The sequence below is a fragment of the Trematomus bernacchii genome, unplaced genomic scaffold (genome assembly GCF_902827165.1).
Source record: "Trematomus bernacchii unplaced genomic scaffold, fTreBer1.1, whole genome shotgun sequence".
In the NCBI taxonomy this organism is placed as follows: Eukaryota; Metazoa; Chordata; class Actinopteri; order Perciformes; family Nototheniidae; genus Trematomus; species Trematomus bernacchii.
In genome coordinates, this window is record NW_022987839.1 from 4,614,273 (window position 1) to 4,638,773 (window position 24,501).

Consider the following 24,501-nt stretch of genomic DNA (forward strand, 5'->3'; position numbering starts at 1 on the left):
AAGGGCTTCTCGGCAACTCTGCAGAATCCTATGGGTGACGTCACGGACCCTACGTCCATTTATATATACAGTCTATGGGAAATACAGATGTTCTCCTCGAAAGGGGAAGTGCATAGAAAGTTCATCTCCTCGAAAGAGGAAGTGCGTATTACAGGTCTTTATGAGTACCTATGTTATTAAGGATTTTTGTTATACATCCTGTTTATATTGCTAAAGCATTAAACTATACGATACATGACTATGGCATTCAGAGTTTTAACACAGTTTTTAGCATATTTAAGCTTTATATAATAAAATACATTGTTCCATTTTCTTCCTTTCTTCAACACTAACCAGCACTAATTACACACCTTTTTGCGTCACCATGTTTTCAGTGAATAAATACAGGTTTGATATCCCTTTAGTCTTTCTATTGTTCCCTTCATCCATCGTACCTCTAGCAGGAGCTGCTCTGTGTGTTCCCACTCTCGGACATGTACGACTTGCTCTTCCTGGAGTATTTCATGGAGCTGAATTAAATCTTCATCCTCGCCACGGTCCGGCTGCTCCTGCACAGCAGAGTGTTCTTCACGTGGTTCCTGAAGTCCTTGGACACAAAGTAGTAGATAAACGGGTCCAGGCAGCTGTTGAGGCTGGCCAGGCATAAAGTGGAGATGTAGAAGCTGTAACCATTATTAATCACTCCATCCTTCAGGAGAGAGTAGTGCACCACCAGCATGATGTTACTGGGGATGAAGCACACCAGAAAAGTAAACAGCACGGTCAAGATCAGCACCACGGTTCTGTGGCGGTTCTTTGCTGCTTTGCTGGCCTCCATGCTGTTCCCCAGTGCTCGGAGAAGCAGAACATACGCCACCACGATCACTATACAAGGGACCAGGAACACCACCGATCCCATGAAGATGAAGTAGTAGTAAGGCAGCTGCACAGAGGGGAACGGGTTGAGACGGTCCTCGATGATGTTGACATCGTGGCAGGTGGTGATGTTGGGGTCTTTGAGTTGTGCGGTGTGGTCGTACAGGTACAGAGGCGTGCTGGTGATCCAGATGAAAGCCCAGATGGCCACGCAAACACCGACCGCCACTTTGTTGTTGTTCCTCTGCTGGGACAGAGGGTGAGCCACCACCCAGTACCTCTGCACACTGAGGCAGGCGATGAAAAGCACGGAGCCGTACATGTTCCCATAGAAGAAGCTCACAAAGACTTTGCACAGCGCCTCCCCGTAGATCCAGTTGTTGCCATTAAAATGGTATTGGATTTTTAGAGGTGCCAAAATGACAAAGAGCAAGTCAACCAGAGCTAAGTTGGCCATGTAGATGGAGGACGGGTGCTTCTTCTTCATCCTAAAGAGGAACACCCAGATGGCCATGCCATTGGCAGGAAGTCCCCACCGCAAACACAATGATGTAGAGGATAGGGATGAAGACTGTGGTGAGATTACTCTTCAGTGTGTCAATTGTTTGCTGGCCCACAACAACTTGATATGAGTTGACAGCATCCATAACAGCATCCATAACAGGTTCCAGAATCCCATAGTCTCCTTTCGGTACTACTAAAAGAATGGACAAAATGATGATATTCGATTAATCATTTTTCAAACAAAAGATACTGAACTTTGTATATTCCTAAAAGTTAATAAGATGCTTCGTCGTTTTATATCCTATGTCAAGGAATATTGTTTGACCAAAATAAATAAATAATTGTTCTATGGTTATTTTTTCGACACTTGTTAGGCAAAAGGTTAAAAGATAAATAACTGGTTCATGAATCTTTAATAAATAAGTATTTCTAACTGCCTTCTAACATTGCTCAACACAACTGTAGCTTGAGCAATGTAATGTACAATAAAATACAGCTATATTTGTAAAGCCCTTCGAAACCACAGGAAAAAAAGTGCTATACAGAGAAATAAAGTTCAAAAGTTGAAATATGCAGTTTTTCCTTAATATCAAGAGGTATATGGAGGCGTGTGGTGCAGTGGGTTGTGCGTTGGTGTTCGGATCAGGCGGTCACAGGTTCAAACCCCACTGCAGTCAGCATGTCGTTGTGTCCTTGGGCAAGACACTTCACCCCAAAATGCTCCTGTGGGGATTGTCCACAGTATTGAGTATGTAAGTCGCTTTGGATAAAAGCATCTAACAAGACAACAAGATTTCCACACTAATGATCTTTAGCAAGTGTGCAGAGCAATGTTGATTTAAAATAGCAATTTGAAGGTTGGATATTTGTAAAAACATGTTGTGTATATATTAATAATTTAAGATGTAAATTAACTTAGTTGTAGTACTTTCTATTTGTATTGTGTCATTTGGTGGAATCAATGTGTGCATTTGATACAGATAATGGAGCAGAACTTTAGGGCCTCATAGTATAGCCCTTAAAGTCAAATAAGTCTGCAGACTTGTCAAAGCATTAATTCATGGTTTTTACTAACCGGTATCAGTATGTTGTTACTTCGGCATCATTTTGAAACGTGTATTACAATTAAATCACGTTAAAATATGTTCATTTTGTTGTAGTTGCAGCCCCGTAGCCAGCGCGTCTTGTTTGAATGATGCGAGTAAACACAGCTGGCAGCCGAGGTGAAACTCGAGCGTTTAGACTAGAGAACAGAGATGCTGTGGCTCATTGTGCAATCATTACCTGGGAAGAGTCATATTCCAAGGACAATTATACTGAATTCATGCTGTGACAGGGTGACAGTTTCATTGGAAGAACATTGAGAAAGAATTGTGGTGCAAGAAGTAAGAAAAGCAGGAATGTACAACACACACACACACACACACACACACACACACACACACACACACACACACACACACACACACACACACACACATTATTTATTTAGATTATTTTTTACATTGTAGATTAATACCGAAGACATCAAAACTATGAAAAAAGATAATATGGAATGATGTGGTAAACATAAAGGTGTTAAACAAACCAGTATATGATTTATATTTTATATTTTTCAGAGTAGCCTGCTGCAACCTTGGGCTGCTATGCTCTCAGTGCTTTGTCTCCCTGCTCCTGCCTGTTGGCGTCAGCTGATAGAGGTGTTATAGTGCTTTATCTTGTTATGCACAATGTTGATTATTCTCTCAGAACTAGCTAAATACATGGGTAAAGGTTCTACTTGAGCCCAATTTGAATACCATAAAGAAAGTATTAAAGCCAGCTCAAGCTAAATGTCAAATGTATTTAATTAATGTACAGTTGTTTTGATTTATTTATATTAATAGAGTTGTACATATTTCAAAACGCGAAGTGTAATAACTGCAGTTGCCTCCCTGTCAGAATGACAAAGATCCTCAGTGAAGCACAAGCCCATGTTTTTCACTAAATTGTAAGAACAACTTATTAAAAAGATCAGTTCAATGCAACTAATGTCATCTTAGTGTTATTGCATGATGTTAAAATTGGTTTGCCATGAATTTAGTGATGGATTGTAAACATTTGAAATGTAGCATTGAAGTGTTTCTCAGTTACAATGTTGTTGTTTTAATAAATCAGACTCTGATGGTGCAGCGCTGTACTGTACCTCTTTATATAGGCATTTTGTCCCTAACAAATAGTTTTTGCGCTGATCAGGGGGTACTTGGCTGACATTTCTTTTCAAATGGGGTACATTATTGAAAAAAGTTTGAGAACCACTGGTTTAGAATGCAGCATGTATCTTAAATTAGAGATGAGTCTGGTAATGTCTCGCGAGCTCGGTATGTAAAGTGGGCTCCTCGACACAATAAAGAGAGAAACTTAGGTCTTACCGGTTTCCCAGAAATCCATATAGTCTCCACTTGAGTCCGAATCCATATCTGTGTGTTTACACGCTCTCAGCTTTGCTCTTCTTTAATAAAGTCGCCCTCTAACTCCTTAAATGTTGCACTACCTTCAACCTTGAGAGACACACCCCAAAACTTTATGTAGAGCGGCTGTACGTGATCTCTGACCCGCCTACCTGCAGTAGTTTCCCCTTGAGGGTTTCTGTGGAGTCAAACCAGGGAGGAGATCAAAGATGAGATATCAATACGTTTAACAAAACAAATAAAATACACTAGCACACAATATTTTACCTTCATGCTGGCAGTTTGACAGTCTAAGGTTACTATGGAAATATTGCATAAGTAACTGTTTCCAACGATTTTTTGTGTTACTTATTTTCTCACCTTCTACGTTTGCATGTACTAAAATAGAAATGTGATAATCATTTGATTATAACGATCTCTTAGAGAAATCTGAGATATTGGGCTATATAAATAAACTTGAATTGAATTGAATATATAAGTTTGGCATTTGTTTGATTTAATCGTGTTTGCAAATTAAAACATGGAAATGTTTTAGTTTTTCTTTAGTTTACAGCCATATGGCACACACATATAGACTCCTGTTTCACAGCTTTGTTTTCATAAATATATTTTTTTTAAAAGCTTGTTTTATTAAAGATTAGTAGGTCACTGACTCTAATTTATTACTTTTTTCACAGTGCATCAAGTACATTTTAATAACATTTTTTTAAATATGTCAGAGTAAGAAGGATCATGTTTCCATCTTACCTGTTAAGCCCCGAGCCTGTTTTCCAGGTCTCAGGCTCGAAAATGACATTCCCAGAACAAATGACTATATCTTCACTTCTAAAAGGTGTAACTTAATAATCTTTTTTCTCAAAGCAATGATAAACCTGTGAGTTGGATGTAGAAGAGATTTGACATTTCTCTGGAACCCTTCGTCGATTTTGATGATTGACATCTCTTTTTAACCGCTGGAGACAATGGAATCGAGGGGAAGTTCCACATACGCACACACGTTACCAAATCAGGAGTGAGAGTTCCTCTTTGGTTATATGATGTGTTGAGGAAACGTGGTTATGCAGCACTAATTACACACCTTTTTGCGTCCCATGTCTGTGGGTGTTGTGGAAACTTTCACTCGTCAATGATCCGGAGATGTACTAGTAATAATAATATAATAATATAATAAAATTGGTCGAATGCAAACAGATTTGTTTTTGGGGTTCTTTATTCGAAGCTTCAACGTTACATGTCATACATAATATAGAATAGTCTGCAGGAGTGCACACAGAGGTACATGTGTGTGTGTGTGTGATTTATAGAGGACTGTTGCTGTGCAGACAAAGAGAGATAACACTTTCTGCTGACTGTTATCTTGCAATGTTCTTTTGAGGAACAATAACTATACTGTTCAAATGTGAACTTGGCAGGAAGCATCTGGGTGAACAACAAGTCGAACAAAGAGACATGTACTGAATACAGTTTTCATCATATAAGCGTTGCATTTGGTTTTACCATATAAAGTAATATAAGAAATTGCCACTACATGCCCCCTTTTGATTATACTTTGATCAATCATGAAAATAAAACAAATGACAGGATGGACTGATATAACACATCAATGAATACACCCCATCGCTGGTTTAAGTAAACACATCACAAACATATCATGGAAAGTGGCTGTTTTTATGGAGGACAGACTCTGCGGTATTGTAAGCATAAGAGGAGGGTTTGAGCTATGTTACAATGTAAATATGTCAGAGTAAGAAGGATCATGTTTTCATCTTACTTAAAGGTTCTCTCCTGCTTTTGGTGAACAACTATGCCAGCTCGCCTGTTAAAGACTTCATCCCCCATACTGCACTGGGGATTCTGCTCCTCATCATTGCAGTCCTCTTAGCCTATGCAGGTTAGTTTAGTTTATTCTTATTAACTGAATCAATGGTTAACTTGTAATTGGATAAGCTCACGGTCTTCCTCTCCTCTGTTTGCTCTTCCTCTCTAAGGGATCTGTCGCAGCCTGTCCCACGCCCAGCTGTTTTCTTCTGTGTGTCTGACTGTCTCTGCCCTGTGGTGTGGGTCCGGTCTGGTGCACATCCTGGTGGGTCAGGGGGTGCTGCAGCCCTCAGAGCTGAGAGCCTCTCTGGTCCCGGGCCTGGCAGAATTCACCTTAGCTCTGCTCGTCATAGGTGGCGTGGCAATAGCAGTGAAGAAAGCTGTTCTTTTCATTACATCCTGTCAAACATTTACATTCCTGAAACCCCATAGGTTGACAGTTTTACATCATTTCTTGATATTGAATTATCTTCATTAATAAAAATCAATCAATTAATCATTGTGAAGGTTAAATGGTACCATGTTTACCAAGCAACTGTTGTTAATGATAAACAGGACTTGAGAGTAAACATGTAAATCCTATATTGTATAGTTTTTCTTACAGACACTTTTCTTATTTAACAAAAGAAAGACATACTTTTATTCATTCCCGAGGGGAAATTAGTGAAATGAGAAAGGGCCAATGAGTCCCGTCTGCATCCCTCCTCGACTGCGTGATGAGACGAAGACGAGTGACTCACTCCACACAGGAATTTAATCGGTGACGTAATGTTAAAGGAGTTTCACAGAAACTGCATCCTGTTGTTTTATTATTTATTTAAGAAACTATGTCACAGTAACACCAAACTCAAACATTAAATCAACACTTCAATACATAAAAAATGCTGGCTGCATGTTGGCTGTTAATAACAGTAATTAATATTAAATAAGAAGCGCTTAACTTGATATTCTCTATTGCTTTATTCTTCTGAACATATCGAGTCAATTTGGTTCTTTTTCTACAGATGTTGCTTTGTTTTAAAAATACATTTCCTACTTTTCTTTGTTTTATATGATATTAAACTGACATTGAAAGATATCATATTTGACTTTGAATAGAAATGTTTCGCTATTTGAGTAATCAAGATCAATCCTTAATGAAAATAATCTTTAAAATGGTCTTCAGTGCAGTGAACTGGTCATTCAAAAAATCCTGGCAAATATTTTGTGCGGCCAAGAGAACTTAATATCAGTCTTTAACAGGCTTTCTCTCCATTAATATGCATACAAATGAAAATATGCATGCATGTTTCACATTTGAACACTAAACAACAGTTCATAATTAAGTATTTTACATCTTTAAAAGTCCTCCGCTCTCGTCCCAGCACAGTCATCTTCACATTTATAATTCATCTTTGGTTATCTGATGTTTTGAGGAAACGTGGTTATGACTAATGTTATGAAGTTACGGTTTTTACTCAGTCCGGGCATAAAAGGTGTGTCCTCACACACCACCACGAGGTACCGACAAACTCCCTTCTTTCTATACTACATCCATTCATCAGTTTTACACCATTTAACTTTACCCTGTTAGTTTTTCCCTTTAGACTTTAAACACAGACCTTAATGAACACACCTCTGAAACCTTGGGATGCAATACCCGTAAAGCACTGCTGCCGTATTTAAGATCAATCGTTCATGGCGACCTTCAATATGACACAGAATTCAGCAACAGAGTTACCTAGATGCGACTTACCCGTTGTTTTCTCTGGCGTTTTGCAAGACTCCGTCAGGGATTGATCCTCAACCAAGGAACAGGACACTGGAATCAAAACAGGACTCAAGCTCTATGGGAACAGGTTACAGTTCCGTCTGACTTGTCACTTATCCAGCAATAATCAGAAGGGCTACATGAACTTTAGTTTCCTCTCACAAATGTGAACAGTTAGTTTTATTAAAGTTTCACAAGTTATAACACCACACATCAATAAAAAATGAAATGCGTTTTGCTCAGATACATATTATATCTGAGATGTTTGCCTCACTATGAGTTCGTATAAGATCGTCTTCCGTTGCCTGCTAAAGCTGGAGAGTCCAAGTTCGAACTGAGTCCAAAAAGGAACTGCTCTCCGATGTTCTTCAGTCTTCTTTTATCCTCTTCTTTCCCGCGGCTTGTCACATGACATGACACGTGGTTTGTCACATCCTGTGCATGCAAGCTGGTGCGTTTAGAGGTGTCCTTCTTCGTTGCTGTGGTTAACTGTTCACTTCCCGCAAGGAAATACAGATGTTCTCCTCGAAAGGGGAAGTGCATAGAAAGTTCATCTCCTCGAAAGAGGAAGTGCGTATTACAGGTCTTTATGAGTACCTATGTTATTAAGGATTTTTGTTATACATCCTGTTTATATTGCTAAAGCATTAAACTATACGATACATGACTATGGCATTCAGAGTTTTAACACAGTTTTTAGCATATTTAAGCTTTATATAATAAAATACATTGTTCCATTTTCTTCCTTTCTTCAACACTAACCAGCACTAATTACACACCTTTTTGCGTCACCATGTTTTCAGTGAATAAACACAGGTTTGATATCCCTTTAGTCTTTCTATTGTTTCCTTCATCCATCGTACCTCTAGCAGGAGCTGCTCTGTGTGTTCCCACTCTCCGAAATGTACGACTTGCTCTTCCTGGAGTATTTCATGGAGCTGAATTAAATATTCATCCTCGCCACGGTCCGGCTGCTCCTGCACAGCAGAGTGTTCTTCACGTGGTTCCTGAAGTCCTCGGACACAAAGTAGTAGATAAACGGGTCCAGGCAGCTGTTGAGGCTGGCCAGGCATAAAGTGGAGATGTAGAAGCTGTAACCATTATTAATCACTCCATCCTTCAGGAGAGAGTAGTGCACCACCAGCATGATGTTACTGGGGATGAAGCACACCAGAAAAGTAAACAGCACGGTCAAGATCAGCACCAAGGTTCTGTGGCGGTTCTTTGCTGCCGTGCTGGCCTCCATGCTGTTCCCCAGTGCTCGGAGAAGCAGAACATACGCCACCACGATCACTATACAAGGGACCAGGAACACCACCGATCCCATGAAGATGAAGTAGTAGTAAGGCAGCTGCACAGAGGGGAACGGGTTGAGAGGGTCCTCGATGATGTTGACATCGTGGCAGGTGGTGATGTTGAGGTCTTTGAGTTGTGCGGTGTGGTCGTACAGGTACAGAGGCGTGCTGGTGATCCAGATGAAAGCCCAGATGGCCACGCAAACACCGACCGCCACTTTGTTGTTGTTCCTCTGCTGGGACAGAGGGTGAGCCACCACCCAGTACCTCTGCACACTGAGGCAGGCGATGAAAAGCACGGAGCCGTACATGTTCCCATAGAAGAAGCTCACAAAGACTTTGCACAGCGCCTCCCCGTAGATCCAGTTGTTGCCATTCAAATGGTATTGGATTTTTAGAGGTGCCAAAATGACGAAGAGCAAGTCAACCAGAGCTAAGTTGGCCATGTAGATGGAGGACGGGTGCTTCTTCTTCATCCTAAAGAGGAACACCCAGATGGCCATGCCATTGGCAGGAAGTCCCACCGCAAACACAATGATGTAGAGGGTAGGGATGAAGATTGTGGTGAGATTACTCTTCGGTGTGTAAATTGTTTGCTGGTCCACAACAACTTGATTTGAGTTGACAGGATACCCATACAATCCATTCGGTACTATTGCTAAAGAAAATGGACAAAATGATGATATTCGATTAATCATTTTTCAAACAAAAGATACTGAACTTTGTATATTCCTAAAAGTTAATAAGATGCTTCGTCGTTTTATATCCTATGTCAAGGAATATTGTTTGACCAAAATAAATAAATAATTGTTCTATGGTTATTTTTTCGACACTTGTTAGGCAAAAGGTTAAAAGATAAATAACTGGTTCATGAATCTTTAATAAAATAAGTATTTCTAACTGCCTTCTAACATTGCTCAACACAACTGTAGCTTGAGCAATGTAATGTACAATAAAATACAGCTATATTTGTAAAGCCCTTCGAAACCACAGGAAAAAAAGTGCTATACAGAGAAATAAAGTTCAAAAGTTAAAATATGCAGTTTTTTGCAGGTGTTCGGATCAGGGGGTCACAGGTTCAAACCCCACTGCAGTCAGTATGTCGTTGTGTCCCTGGGCAAGACACTTCACCCCAAATTGTTTTGATCAGTTCTGTGGAAGTCACACCCCCTGACAGGGTGACAGTTTCATTGGAAGAACATTGAGAAAGAATTGTGGTGCAAGAAGTAAAAAAAGCAGGAATGTACAACACACACACACACACACACACACACACACACACACACACACACACACACACACACACACACACACACACACACACTGCCCCCCCCCCATGACAGTTGCTGCAGCATTTGAAAACCTTCGTACCCCCTTTGAAAAACAATGACAGCCAAGTACCCCCTGATCAGCGCAAAAACGATTTGTTAGGGACAAAAGCCTATATAAAGAGGTACAGTACAGCGCTGCACCATCAGGGTCTGATTTATTAAAACAACAACCTTGTAACTGAGAAACACTTAAATGCTACATTTCAGATGTTTACAATCCATCACTAAATTCATGGCAAACCAATTTTAACATCATGCAATAACACTAAGATGACATTAGTTGCATTGAACTGATCTTTTTAATAAGTTGTACTTACAATGTAGTGAGAAACATGGGCTTGTGCTTCACTGAGGATCTTTTTCATTCCCGTTGACAGGGAGGCAAACTGCAGTTATTACACTTCGCATTTTGAAATATGTGTAACTCTATTAATATAAAACCCACACTGCTCAAACTTCGTTACTTTTCCTAAAATTGGTATATTTATTTATTTATTTTGGGGCGTGGGGAATGAAGAGAAAAAAAAATATGAGCATTTATAGGCTACCTATAACCGCCAGACGGGATTTTGACCCATCATATAAACATAGCCTATGGATAATGCTGAGCTATACTTTGCGGCCACAACCCATTGCCAAGCAACGCTTAATGTTTAGGTGTCCTTTGATAAGCAGGCAGTCATATAATTAAATAGAACTAGCTAGATCTGATGGATTCATTTGGACATCACATAAACGCGAGTGAAGTGTACCCGGCCAACACATTCTCACTCCCAACTCGGCCTATGTTGACGTTATGTCAGGGTCCCTGTCGTCACTTTCCAACGCAAGGGGGGGGGCCCTTTAGCGTCGAGTTTCAACTATCAGGGAGTCCCATTGACTTGCATAAAGCTCCCTGAACGTTGGTAATAGACGAGTTGGGATCGCGGCGAAATGCTCTCCGCAGATCCATTCTCACAGCGTTTATCAACCTTTTTCTAACTCAATATCAAGCCACACTTATTGTGTTTACTTCTTTATTTTAATTGAATAATGTCGGACTTTTGTTGCCGTCAGTTAGGGGGAGAGTAGGGGCTCAGAAAACTGAAATCTGTATTGTTTCATCGTTTTTTCCTTCTAATTTTGTATTCTTTTCTTAAACACACACTGTTATTTACTCAACAATAAGACACAATTATCCTTGTGTTTATTTATTTGTTTGATTGTATAATGTCGGACTTTTGGAGTTCGTCAGGACCGAGGGTCGGAGCAGCTCATTCGAACACAGGAAGCTGTATTTTCAAAATAAGAGTTCATTTTAATATTATGTTTGATAATATTATTTTTATTAACTAGACCACTGGGTTATGTTAAGACCATCTTTTCTGTCGGTTTGGTGTTACAAATATAAAAACAATATATGTGTGGATAACAAAATACATAGATCATAAACTAAACTGGAAACAGCAGTATAGTTTATTGTGTTAACACTGTAAACCTGAGTGCTTTAACCGCCTAGTGGTTAAAGCACGTTATTGAATTGTTTTGTTGATACGTTATATTTGGTGAAAACATAAAAATATTAAGAGTACATACTTTCATAGGGGGAAAGTAGAAGGTCAATGATAGAACTATAGAATAGAAAATATCAATAAGATACTGTAAGTGATCTCTACAATAAAACAGTTTAGTGCAGGACGTCCAAAGATATTAATAGGAGGATGTGCAAAACAGACAAACTAATTAGGCTTTATTTAAACATTAAAGAATACTTTAGGTTAAGGTCTTCTTTTGAATAAGAAAAAAGCTTTTTTTTCTACAGATAAATATTAAGCCTGACAAAGTACTTAACGTCTAATATATTGCATAATTTGTTTTGGGACTTGACAATCAACTTTCCTGCAATGTTAACTATGTTGATCTCTTGTTGAGGAACCTGCGACCCAAGTTTTTCATCTCCGACCTTGTCAGGTATTGAACATTCAATAAATAAAGAACACAGAATTATTAAATATAAAACACTGAATTTGTGTGCAGTGTTTCCCCTAGGTTTACTGCCTTGGCAGGGTGCTGCTCGGGCCCCCCAATTTCTTTTTTTTATTGATAACGGCTTGAGGTTAAAAAATAATAATAAACAAATTTGAAACTGGGGGGGGACACAAACGGGCAGACAGCAGAGCCAACCTGGTCTCACCAGAATGCGTGACTCCACCACGACTCCTTAACACCGCAGTGCGTGGTGGAGTCACGAACTTTGCTACATTTACGTGTCTGCACCACGCAAACAACCCCAATGTAAAGTGAATGAGGCTCCTTTGTCGTGGTGCACACACGCATTTCTACAACGTCCAGCAGTGAGCTTTTATTCTATAAAACGTTTTTAAAATCTACTTTATAGCTTGTCGTAACTCACGGGAGGCTTCTTTTATCTTATTTGTATTCATAATAATTTTTATTTTTCGTCAGAATGTATTATGGTGCATTATTTAAGAATGTATTGTTTTACATCTGCACTACTCATCAACTCAAAAACACCAGATTATCCTTGTTAATTACACAACATTGATTGGTTTAAATTGTGTACAATGCTTTTGTAATTTTCCCCTTCGATTCGGAGAAACCATTTAGGATGGCCGAAGACACTACACTACCCAGAATCCTCAGCTATTGTTCCACTTTGCCTCAAGCTCTGTGATTGGTTGACCTCCAACTGCATTCCATATGAAAAAATCGTTTCGTAAAAGATAAAATCATACTTTATTCAGCAGTGCTTGCTTTACTCTTTAAAAGTCATCACATGAATGCATTGTAATGAATGGTTTGGCTGCATTAAATATTACACATCTGTCGTAGTTCTTTATTTATCTACAGAGATCGGGCCTCAGAATAGACCGGAAACTATTCTTTTACCGTTCTGTTTTGATTTCACAATAAAGTTAGTAGTAATAATTTGTTTTGATATTATTGTTTTTTATTAACTCCTAGACTGCTGGGTCATGTTAAGACCATCTTTTCTGTGTTGCTGTGGGTTTTTTACACCGCTTTTGTGTTACAAATATCAAAACAATACATCCGTCATAAACTAAACCAGAAACAGCAGTATATTTTATTTTTTTAACACTGTAAACTTGACAGCTTTTTAACCCGCACCTCCTACTGGTTAAAGCACGTTATTACACGTTTAGAGTAATTGCAATGCAGGTAGATTGTGTTGCTTTTTAATGACTGTTTTAAAATGCCTTTTTCTTAATGTCTTTCATTTTTTGTAAACAATGTGTTATATTTGATGAAAACATTTAAATATTAAGAGTACATACTCTTAATATAGTGGGAAAGTGGAAGGTCAATGATATAAATAATATAGAATAGAAAATATCAAGAAGATACTGTAAGTGATCTCTACAATAAAACAGTTTAGTGCCTGATAGGAGGATGTGCAAAACAGACAAACTAATAAGGCTTTATTTAAACATTAAAGAATACTTTAGATAAGGTCTTCTTTTAAATAAGAAAAAAGCTTTGGGGGTATCTACAGATAAATATTAAGCCTGACAAAGTACTTAACGTCTAATATATTGCATGGTTTGTTTTGGAACTTGACAATCAACTTTCCTGCAATGTTAACTATGTTGAAGCACTTATTTTAACTGATATTATACATATTCATTATACTCTTATAAGATGTATGTAGATAGTATAAGAAATGTGCAGAATATGTTTAATGGTGGAGGTACACAGATATCGATAGATGTCTTGTAATGCACTGTTGAGGAACCTGTGACCCAAGTTTTTCATTCATTGCATAACTACACCGTAGTTGTGTATATGATATGTCAATAAACCTTAGAAAATCTTGAAATCTTGAAAGGGATGTGCAAAATAGCCATTATATACAGTTTTTAATTAACCATTAGTAGAGAATAACGAGTAATGAATATGCTTTATAGGGATCTGCAGATAAATATTTAGTCTTCTCAAGCACCCACTACCAAATATCTCGCCTGATTGTTGGCACTTGACAATCACCTTCACTGAATTTTACTCAGGTTTAACTAAAGTCTGATTTAAGGGTTGTTTATATTTCACATCATTAATCCAAATCTGTAAAGTAACTAAAATAAATGTAGTGGAGTAAAAATACCAGGTTAACCTTAAAGAAAGCCCTCAGGATTATAAAAGACCCCCATCACCCCAGCCACAAACTGTTCTGTCTGCTGCCGTCTGGCAGGCGGTACCGCAGCATTCGGACTAAAACCACCAGACTCAGGGACAGCTTCATCCCACAGGCCATAAGACTATTAAACACCTGAACTTAGAAACAACATCCATAACATTCATCTGGCTGCTACTTAGAAATTATTTATCTAATATATCATATTCCAATCACTTGTATATAGACTCTTATTGCACTATTTCACTTGTTACTACTAAGGGGGGGGTAGGACACGTTCTGGGTAGTGTAGTGTCTTCTGCCATCCAAACACTCAGAAAAAAAAATATTTGTTTCTCCGAATCGAAAGGGGAAAATACAAAAGCATTGTACACAATTTAAACCAATCAATGTTGTGTAATTAACAAGGATAATCTGGTGTTTTTGAGTTGATGAGTAGTGCAGATATCACTGTAAATAAAATCAATCGACAGTAAGGAGAATACTTACTTCCGGGTGTAAAATCCTCCGTTATCCAATGGGAATGGACGCTCACATTGCTCTTTAATAATAATAATAATAAAGATACAATTAAAGGGGACATGATCAAATAGGAATATAATTATCTTTTAAATAAGGTTAACGAAAGGGAACAATCTATTTGACACAGCTGAAGCTCTGGCCTTCCTTAAAAACTAACTAATTTAATAAAAATCACAGTTGTATTACACACAATGCACTGTTTTTTGAGAACAAAAATTGGTAAATAATGCACCATAATACATTCTGACGAAAAATAAAAATGATTATGAATACAAATAAAATAAAAGAAGCCTCCCGTGAGTTACTACAAGCTATAAAGTAGATTTAAAAAATGTTTTATAGAATAAAAGCTCACTGCTGGACGTTGTAGAAATGCGTGTGTGCACCACGAAGGAGCCTCATTCACTTTACATTGGGGTTGTTTGCGTGGTGCAGACACGTAAATGTAGCAAAGTTTGTGACTCCACCACGCACTGCGGTGTTAAGGAGTCGTGGTGGAGTCACGCATTCTGGTGAGACCAGAGGCCTGTACTACGAAGCCGGATTTTCCTAACCTGGATATGTTTGAGTTAGCCGGTTGGCCCAATCCAAAACATACGCGCTCTCGCTAAACTGTAATACGACGCTGGTTATCAAGTGGATCGCTCAAGGCAGCCGTGTCCTATCTAGTTAGGTGCGCGTTCACATGAAAGGGGTGGTATTTGGAGCATTCGACCAATCACAAACATGGACAAGCGTACTGACAGCGCAGCGTCATACTTCCTGAATGAAAAGTGAACTTTAATATTAGTCAAATATGAAGAAGTTAAACTTTAAATATCCATGACTTAAACACTTTATCCAGGATAAAAGCCACATAGCTGCACCTGCAAGGTGAATACAGCTGGTAAAAGAAAAAGCGTTTGAATGCGTACATTAACAGGTTTATGATATCACTGCCCCGTCTAAGACACGAGTGGATCTGACTTTAATTAGGAGAATTTGACTCGAGTGTTTCGTCAACTTAATGTGTTGCTTAAAATAATACTTCTGCATACAGTATGTGACACTGTGAGTGTTGCACGGCCAGATACGGCTCAAGAAGCTGACTCAAATAAGGAAATATATGATACATTATGATGTGATATGATATGAATGATAATGGGACACATCGACGTCTGCACTCACAGTGCCGCGGACTGTACTTAATGTTGCTCTGATCCGGTTACTTATGTTGTGGCAGATATTTAAGTAAGCTTTCTTAACGCTAATGTTATAATAGTTAGATTGCTCTGAAGATGGGAGGGGATATTCTATTAATTTTCACGTTCACACAGTCAGTTGATTTTTGCCGGCCGTCTTTCCTGCAACGGCAGTTTTTCTGTATTTCCTCTATCCTGTAATATGACTTGATAGCTTTAAACTCCGCACACGGAGCTCTGATTGGTCAGCAGGCGGTGCTTTCACTGAGTTGATCTCTTAGCCTGCAACCTAACCTCCTCCCGAGGAGGTTAGCCGCTCAGCATAAGTTACCATGGAGATCTAGCCTGCTAAAAAGAGAACCAGCGTCGTAGGACCGGAAAGCCCGAGTTTTCCCTGAAGTCAGCCGGCTAAGCGAAAATCCGGCTTCGTAGTACAGGCCTCAGGTTGGCAGAGCTCGGGGCAATAATGCAGATTTGTTTGACTTTTTTACACTTTGTTGTTCTCCGCCTTTTCTCCGCTCTTGTCTCTGATTGTGAGTGTGTGTGAGTGTGTGTGTGTGTGTGTGTGTGTGTGTGTGTGTGTGTGTGTGTGTGTGTGTGTGTGTGTGTGTGTGTGTGTGTGTGTGTGTGTGTGTGTGTGTGTGTGTGTGTGTGTGTGTGTGTGTGTGTGTGTGTGTGCGAGCGAGCGAGCGTGCGTGCGTGTGTGTGGAGCGGAGCCGCGCCCTTCAGAAACAGAGCGGAGGGAGAATGTGAATACGCAAAGCAGTGGACACTGAAACATGCACATACATTGGATAAATAACATAGGTGTTTAGTTTATTTAATAAAAGAGCACATGTTCAATCTGAAAAGTGACCGTAGATAGATTACTTCAGTTGCAATTTGGTGCTATATATATATATATTTTTAATTAAAAAAAAACACCTTGAATTTCAGGCGGGGCTCCGTTGGCAGGGCGCAGCGCCCCGCCAAGACAATGGTAGGGGAAACACTGGTGTGATTATACTAAATGATTTACAAATAAACACCACTGCATATTTACAACTGTTACACATGCTGCTGTAGCGAAAAAAAGTCCAACTTGGGATCAATAAAGTATATCTTATCTTAAGATGATCGATGGTGCCATATTTGCAAAATGTGCCTCTGAACCTTGACAAGTGCATGTTTCAGGCTTATCAATTTACAACAGGAGGGGTCAAAGACATAAGACCAGCTGTTAAATAAAGCTCTTCTGACCTTAGCTGTCATGTGGGTATATATTAATGCTGCCCATTATGGACACAAGCAATTTTCAACCATTTATTAATTATATGTTTTAAATTTGAGTATTTCCTATCCCCTAAACCTCCAGGGATGTACACAGTTTAATACTGGCAACTTCTTATTATGGGAAATACGAAAATGTTTTTTAGAACTACAATTCCCAGCAGAGACGTGCCATAGAACATGTTGCGAAACACACAATAGCCAGCATGTGTAGTTCTGGGGACGGGGTGGGGGAGGCGGGTGGTGGACCCATTCGAATCTAGTTTTGGATAGTCTGTCGTGGTTCTATCCCATTTCATAGTGCTGTTTGACGCTCGGCGTAACCCTCGGCGCACACTCAAACATCCAATCACAGAGCTTGAGGACTATTCACGGGGTTTGTAAAGCAAAGCGGAGAGAATACTTACTTCCGGGTGTCAAATTCTCTAAAGCAACTACTATGAGCTGCTCCGACCCTCGGTCCTGACGGACTCCAAAAGTCCGACATTATACAATCAAACAAATAAATAAACACAAGGATAATTATGTGTTATTGTTGAGTAAATAACAGTGTGTGGTTTAGAAAAGAATACAAAATTAGAAGGAAAAAACGATGAAACAATACAGATTTCTGTTTTCTGAGCCCCTACTCTCCCCCTAACTGACGGCAACAAAAGTCCGACATTATCCAATTAAAATAAAGACGTAAACACAATAAGTGTGGCTTGATATTGAGTTAGAAAAAGGTTGATAAACGCTGTGAGAATGGATCTGCGGAGAGCATTTCGCCGCGATCCCAACTCGTCTATTACCAACGTTCAGGGAGCTCTATGCAAGTCAATGGGACTCCCTGCTAGTTGAAACTCAACGCTAAAGGGCCCCCCCTTGCGTTGGAAAGTGACGACAGAGACCCTGACATAACGTCAACATAGGCCGAGTTGGGAGTGAGAATGTGTTGCTCTGATACTTGATCTGATCTTAAAATTGTTCACATTAGATTTAAACTCACCAATAAAAGAGCCCTGGAGACTTCAAATTCAAACTGATTAGAACAAACATTCCTTCATTGAACATTATTACGCTCTGTTTTAATATAATATATAGGGATAAATGTCTCAAAAGCATGCCAACAAACTGCAAAGTGGATTATGACTAAAGATTTATTTGACCTAAAATATGCAGGTCAGTTTCAGTCATAACTCTTAAGTCAAAGCTACACAGAAGCAAAAAAGGAAAGAGCAGAGAGTACCATTCAGCTGGGGCAGCTGGTAGAAGTCCCTGCAGATGTTGAAGGTCTTACACAGGTTGTTGTCACAGCGGCAGCTGGGGGGGTCCAGCTCGAAGTACCTGTTCCAGAAGGAGCCGGAGGACGCCTCGTACTGATGAGCTGCGTGAGCTGCAGAGAAACACGCTCAGTGTTATCTCAGAACACTGCTGAAACACTGCTGAAAACGGTTTGAACATCAATGATTCGCTGCATCATCCAAAATCAAATGTCAAAAATATTAAACAATAAAAATCCCTCAGTTTTCTTGTTCAGATGATAATTCTGCCATTTGTATGATGTGTGATGGATAATTTTTAAATGTGTTTTTACTTGTCATGGCTATATGAGCTCTCCTGTAGCAGTGTAATGGAGCTGATTCTAAGTTTATTGATATTCTATTCAAATATTTGTTGGCGACACCGTTCACCTTTCCTTTTGATAATCAGAAGATGTTTTACTTCAAATGTACACATCACATGTCATTATATAACATGTATATTATAACATACAGTGGTGTATAAAAATGTAATACTATTATTATGATGTCTTATATTATGATACTAATTTTGCTATATTTATCTCTCATTTCAGTTTGTGCTAGCATTACTAATAAAAGGAGAAGCTGCTGTGATCCCATTGAGCAGAACAATTATATTCCCTCTCAAAATGAAACCCCATCAATGTGTTGTAATTAGGGCTGTCAGTCGATTAAAATATTTAATCGCGATTAATCGCATGATTGTCCATAGTTAATCGCGATTAATCGCAAATTAATCGCACATTTTTTATCTGTTTTAAATGTACCTTAGAGGGATATCTTTCAAGTTTTTAATACTCTTATCAACATATGAGTGGACAAATATGCTTTATATGTTTGTTTATTATCATTTGAACAATGACAAATATTCTCATGAATATTAAACACAACAACCTCTGAACATTACAAATATTCGCCTCAATTCAACCTGGAACCTCTCTCATACAATAATACTGTGTGTGTGTGTGTGTGTGTGTGTGTGTGTGTGTGTGTGTGTGTGTGTGTGTGTGTGTGTGTGTGTGTGTGTGTGTGTGTGTGTGTGTGTGTGTGTGTGTGTGTGTGGAGAGAGACACTGTGATGGATCGTTGGAGCTATGTGCAGCTCAAGGCATATATGCTCGAATGGGAGCTGCCTGGACGCTGCAATCATGTTGCGCGCACTATCCGTGCTGAGTGTGCTGACTTTTCGTACAATGTCACACTGTCTGGCTACCTGCATAAAGTCAAGTGCTCGGCGCAGTTGTCGGCGAAATGTCATTGAAACAGCTGCTTATATCCGTTAGCGCAGCTAGCTAGCACCAGATGCTAACAACAACAACACGTAAGGTGTGCCTCGCTCGCGTGAGTCGCGCCACACATACACACTCCCTCCCGGTCCTCCCGATGGCCAGTCCGGGCCTGCCAGTGAGCGTGGAAGTGTGGTCTGCCACAAGCGGGCGGCAGGAGCGGGGCTGTCAGCATCAGCTTGTAGATGGTATTTTACACTCGATGCGCTCTGAAACTACGGCGGCCGAGGACAAAAAATACACATGCGTTAATCGCGTTAAAATAATTAATGGCGTTAATTTTTTTTTGCGTTAACGCGTTATTAACGTGTTAACTTGACAGCCCTAGTTGTAATGTAACTATGACAGCATAAAACACTTTGACCGTGACTTTGAATGACTGATGTTGGTTTGGCCACCAGTGTATGGAGCTATATCAGGGTCATAAGTTGTGATCATTCAAAAAAATACCATTTATTTGAAAGTTCAAGTTTTTATCCTGAACTTTGAAAAATACAATGATGTATTCAAAATAAAAATAAGTATTTGAAATAATTTTTTAGGTTGAATATTATTTTTGATTCAGTACAGCAATTTTTTTGAATAAAATATTTATTTTCATATTTCACTTTTATACATATTTTGATATTTGAATCCTTATTTTTTTCAGTTGCAGATTTTACATTTTCAGATTCAAAACATAATCTTTTCAGTTTCAAATCTTGTTTTTTCAGGTTTCACATTTTATTTCGCCTTCAGATATTTTTTCCCTTTCAGATATATTTTTTTCGCTTTCAAACTTTTGGCCCTGATGTTGCTTGGGGGGGCGGGGCTTACCAAAGAGTAGTTTGGCATCCTGAGTGACAGGCCTCCCTCTGTCATGTTGCCTTCATGGATGTTAGGTAGCGCGAGAAATATAACTCAACACTTTCTATACACAATACTCCCGTGATTGGTGGTAAACTGATACCAGCGTCAAAGTTAAACACTCAAATTTAAAACATATAATTAATAAATGGGTGAAAATTTCTTGTGTCCATAATGGGCAGCATTAATATATACCCACATGACAGCTAAGGTCAGAAGAGCTTTATTTAACAGCTGGTCTTATGTCTGTGACCCCTCCTGTTGTTAATTGATAAGCCTGAAACATGCACTTGTCAACACTGTAAAAAAAAGTTTTTTATTGTATTTCATAATTACAGGAAATCATATTCAATTTACATGAATAAACGGTTTATTGAAATGTGTCATGTATTTTAACAAAAAAAACTGTAGAAATGGAATACATTATTTATCTGTTTTTTAGCAGTTTTTAAATGCGAATTTAACAAAACTAACCGTAAAAATAAATGATTTTCTGTTGGCAAAATTACCTGCATTTTCTGTAATTTTACTAAAAAATATCCTATTATAGTAAAAAAAACTACATTTTAACACATTTTGACTTTCACTTTATTGCTACATTTGTATTAATTTGAAGATTTAATTGTTAAATATGTGAATTTCATGTTATAAAAACTGTGTAAAACCATAGAGTTAAAAAAAAACTTGACTGTTAGCATGTTGGGTGCGAATTCCTACCAGAGCACAATTCAGATATAAAATGATACTATAACCCACCAGTAACAGCCTGTGGGTTATATAGGAGACATTTGGCTATGCCATGATACATCTATAAACTAGCTCATAGCTGTCAGCATTCACTGCAGGCAAACCTAATGTGACCATTCACTTATGATTTCTAAGTAGAAGAAGAAGAAGAAGATATAATGTATTCATCACTCAGAGGGAAATGTCTTCCCCCTCTCTGTTGTGTTTAAACACATTACACACACAGGGAGGATATACTGTACATGCACAAACACACAGAGCATATACATGCACAAACACAACCACATGCGGATAGGAGAGGGGATCGCAGAGAGGCTGCCAGATAGCCGGCGCCAGGGAGCAGTTTTGGTGTTCGGTGCGTTCACAGCCCAAGTAACATTGACCTGCTGATCTCTTTCAACACAAGAAAAAGCTGTGCCAATTTCTGACATCATTTAGCTTTTCAGATGATCAGAGACGCGAAGCTACCGCAAAGTCACGTGTGCAGCTAACGGTGATTGGCAGACAGTATGCAAAAAACATATTGAGTTTCACTGTAAGCGAAAAATGAAAGGATCTAGAAGTTAAATAACATTAGCATCTTCCCCTAGGCCTTATCACACTAGCATAAGCCCATAACATTGAACATGCTAGCAAGCACTTACAGCCAACCTACTCTGAATATCAAAACCTTGTTAGCAGTTAGTGCTACCACTATGCTAAATTGGTATTAGCATTGCGATTACAGTAAAGCAACTCTACTAACAAACAACCAACTGTTGTGCGTTCACAACCCAAGTAACATTGACCTGCTGATCTGTTTCAACACAAGAAAAAGCTGTGTACATTTCTGACATAATTTAGCTTTTCAGATCATCAGAGACGTGAAGCTTCCGCAAAGTGCCTTGTGCAGCTAACACAGAGTGCATTCTCGTAGCGATTGCTACAACTGCACCATGTTTGTTAGGAAAGTAGCTTTTAGAAATGTATCAATGTTCTAAAATGTGTGACTTTAACTCAATATTTAAAACACAGAGTGATTGGCGCACAGTATGCAAAAAACATAGAGTTTCACTCTAAGTGAAAAATGAAAGGATCTAGATTCTAGAAGTTAAATAACATTAGCATCTTCTCCTAGGCCTTATCACACTAGCATGTACAATTTAGCCCATAACATTGAACATGCACTAACAGCCAGACTCTGAATATCAAAACCGTGTTAGCAGTTAGTGCTACCACTATGCTAAATTGGTATTAGCATTGCAATTACAGTAAAACGAACAATGTTGTCCTTTTAGACGTCTAATAATATCCAACTATTCAATGCATCACATTGAAAGAATAGGCCTTCACCAAAGCATGTTGACAAAGCTAGTAACTACAGCGAAATACATTTACAATCCAAGTCAATATGTATTGTGATAATGTCCCACACAGCTAGTTGGTTACAACAATCTACAGTGATGTCACAGGGATTTCAGGCAGCAGGTAGTTGAAGGTTAAGTACCTAAATTCACTTGTTAATCCATTTGCTATGGCTACAACTGCCTCGTGGAACAACAAAGATTTATTTTCTGTTTGTTTAATATAGGAATGCATCTTTATCTATCACACTTTGCTTCTGTAGATCTCCCATCTGACTTTATTGTGAGCTTGTGTTTTCAAAAAGTAAATTGAGCATGTTTTATGAGACTGAACAGTCTCATGGGGTATTGGACTCTCTTAAAACCCAGGTAGGTGCAGAATAGGTTTCTCAAAAATAAAGCAATCAGGCAGGCAGTACTATGCATGACTAAAAATGATAGTAAACTATATGTACACGTTGATTAATACCTACTTAACTTGTACTTGGGACAGGACTGCAAAGTACAGATGGGATATTCCTGATCATAATCAAACTTATATAAATGTGCACCAACATTAGTTATCAGTGTTCTCTATTCTCAATTTAAAAGAATAAACTGACAATAAAGAAGTCTTATAACATATTTTGCTTGTGTCTTTGGAAGGCCTTCAGTGTTTGTTTTATTATTTATCAACTAGTTACATTGTCATTTTGTAAATTAAGAAAATAAAATCCAAAGAATTAAACAATTATAATTGCAATGTAAATAGTTTGCACCCCATTTTTTTACTTTTAAATTAATCTTTATGGTGTGGTGTTACCAATTCTTAAAATAATACAAGGATTGGATGTTCATCAAAGGATTTTCAGGGCAATCGATTTGCAGCCAATCAGAGACGAGACTTCTGCTGCACGCACCCATCATGCACTGAGGCAGACAGAGCGCATGCACAAAGGCACTGACCACTCAGTTAGCACGCATTTCTTGCCATATTACAAGTTTTATCAATTCTCAATGTCCTATATGGTATTGCTATGCAAACAGTGAAAGGATATGGAAATCATCAAGAGGTGGCTAAAATAAGTTTTTCTGCTGACCCTGTCCAGAGCAGTACATTGCTTTGCTTCCAGGTGGTTGCTCCTGTCTGCATCTCCAAGCTCGGGGCATACCGGCCATCAGTGGCGGACTGGCCATCGAGACTTTTGGGACGAATCCCGATGGGCCGGTCGGGCCACTCGGCCCACTTCGGTACCTTTTGACCGGCACTTTTCTAATTTTGTCCGGAAGATTTAAACTTTAACGGACATCTTGACCGGCGAAAGAAACTGAAACTGAAACTCTGCCGCACGGTCCCCTCTGTCCTTGGAAGAGGCGGAGAGGTGGGTGTTTGTCATCTGCTGGTGGACTAACCGGAGAGAATTACAGTGCTTGCCTCGACGGGGAGGGATTGCATTGCAGCGGGAGCAAACGCTTGCCTCGGGGAGGGAGAAAGTGGAGTTGGCCCAATAGCCGTAGCGCCACCGTCCTGACGTCAGGACAGTGTTCAAATCTGGATCAGTTTTTATCAGATCCGTTGCAGCCCCTTTTTTAGAGATTTGGGTATGGAGGAAAATAGAGAGGGTTGTGTTTTCTGACACTTGGTGAGTTCCCTGGAACACCGGGGACACATATTCATGTAGAAAAGACGTACAAAAGTGCATTTTGCATGATAGGTCCCCTTTAAATGTTGAAATGTTTCATTGGCGGTCTATTCTGCTTTATTATTACTTAAAATATATTTTATTTATTGTTTTTATTTTTGTGATGTATATTATTATTTTCAATAATATATTGTGTATATATTTATTTGTGATTTTTTTCCTACAAAACATCGGACAGTTAATGTAAACT

At 38.9% G+C, this 24,501-nt stretch overlaps 1 protein-coding gene and 1 pseudogene across 1 annotated transcript; both read right to left on the reverse strand.

Annotated features, from left to right (window-relative positions):
• Positions 1–88: 88 nt before the first annotated feature.
• Positions 89–1,522, reverse strand: LOC117500137 (proteinase-activated receptor 2-like). The gene is given in 2 exon segments (XM_034152842.1): positions 89–1,387; positions 1,389–1,522. Coding segments are annotated over 2 exon segments (1,077 nt in total). The 5' UTR covers positions 1,515–1,522; the 3' UTR covers positions 89–436.
• A 3,500-nt stretch (positions 1,523–5,022) lies between these two features.
• LOC117500109 lies at positions 5,023–23,805 on the reverse strand (annotated as a pseudogene).
• Between the last annotated feature and the right edge of the window lie 696 nt (positions 23,806–24,501).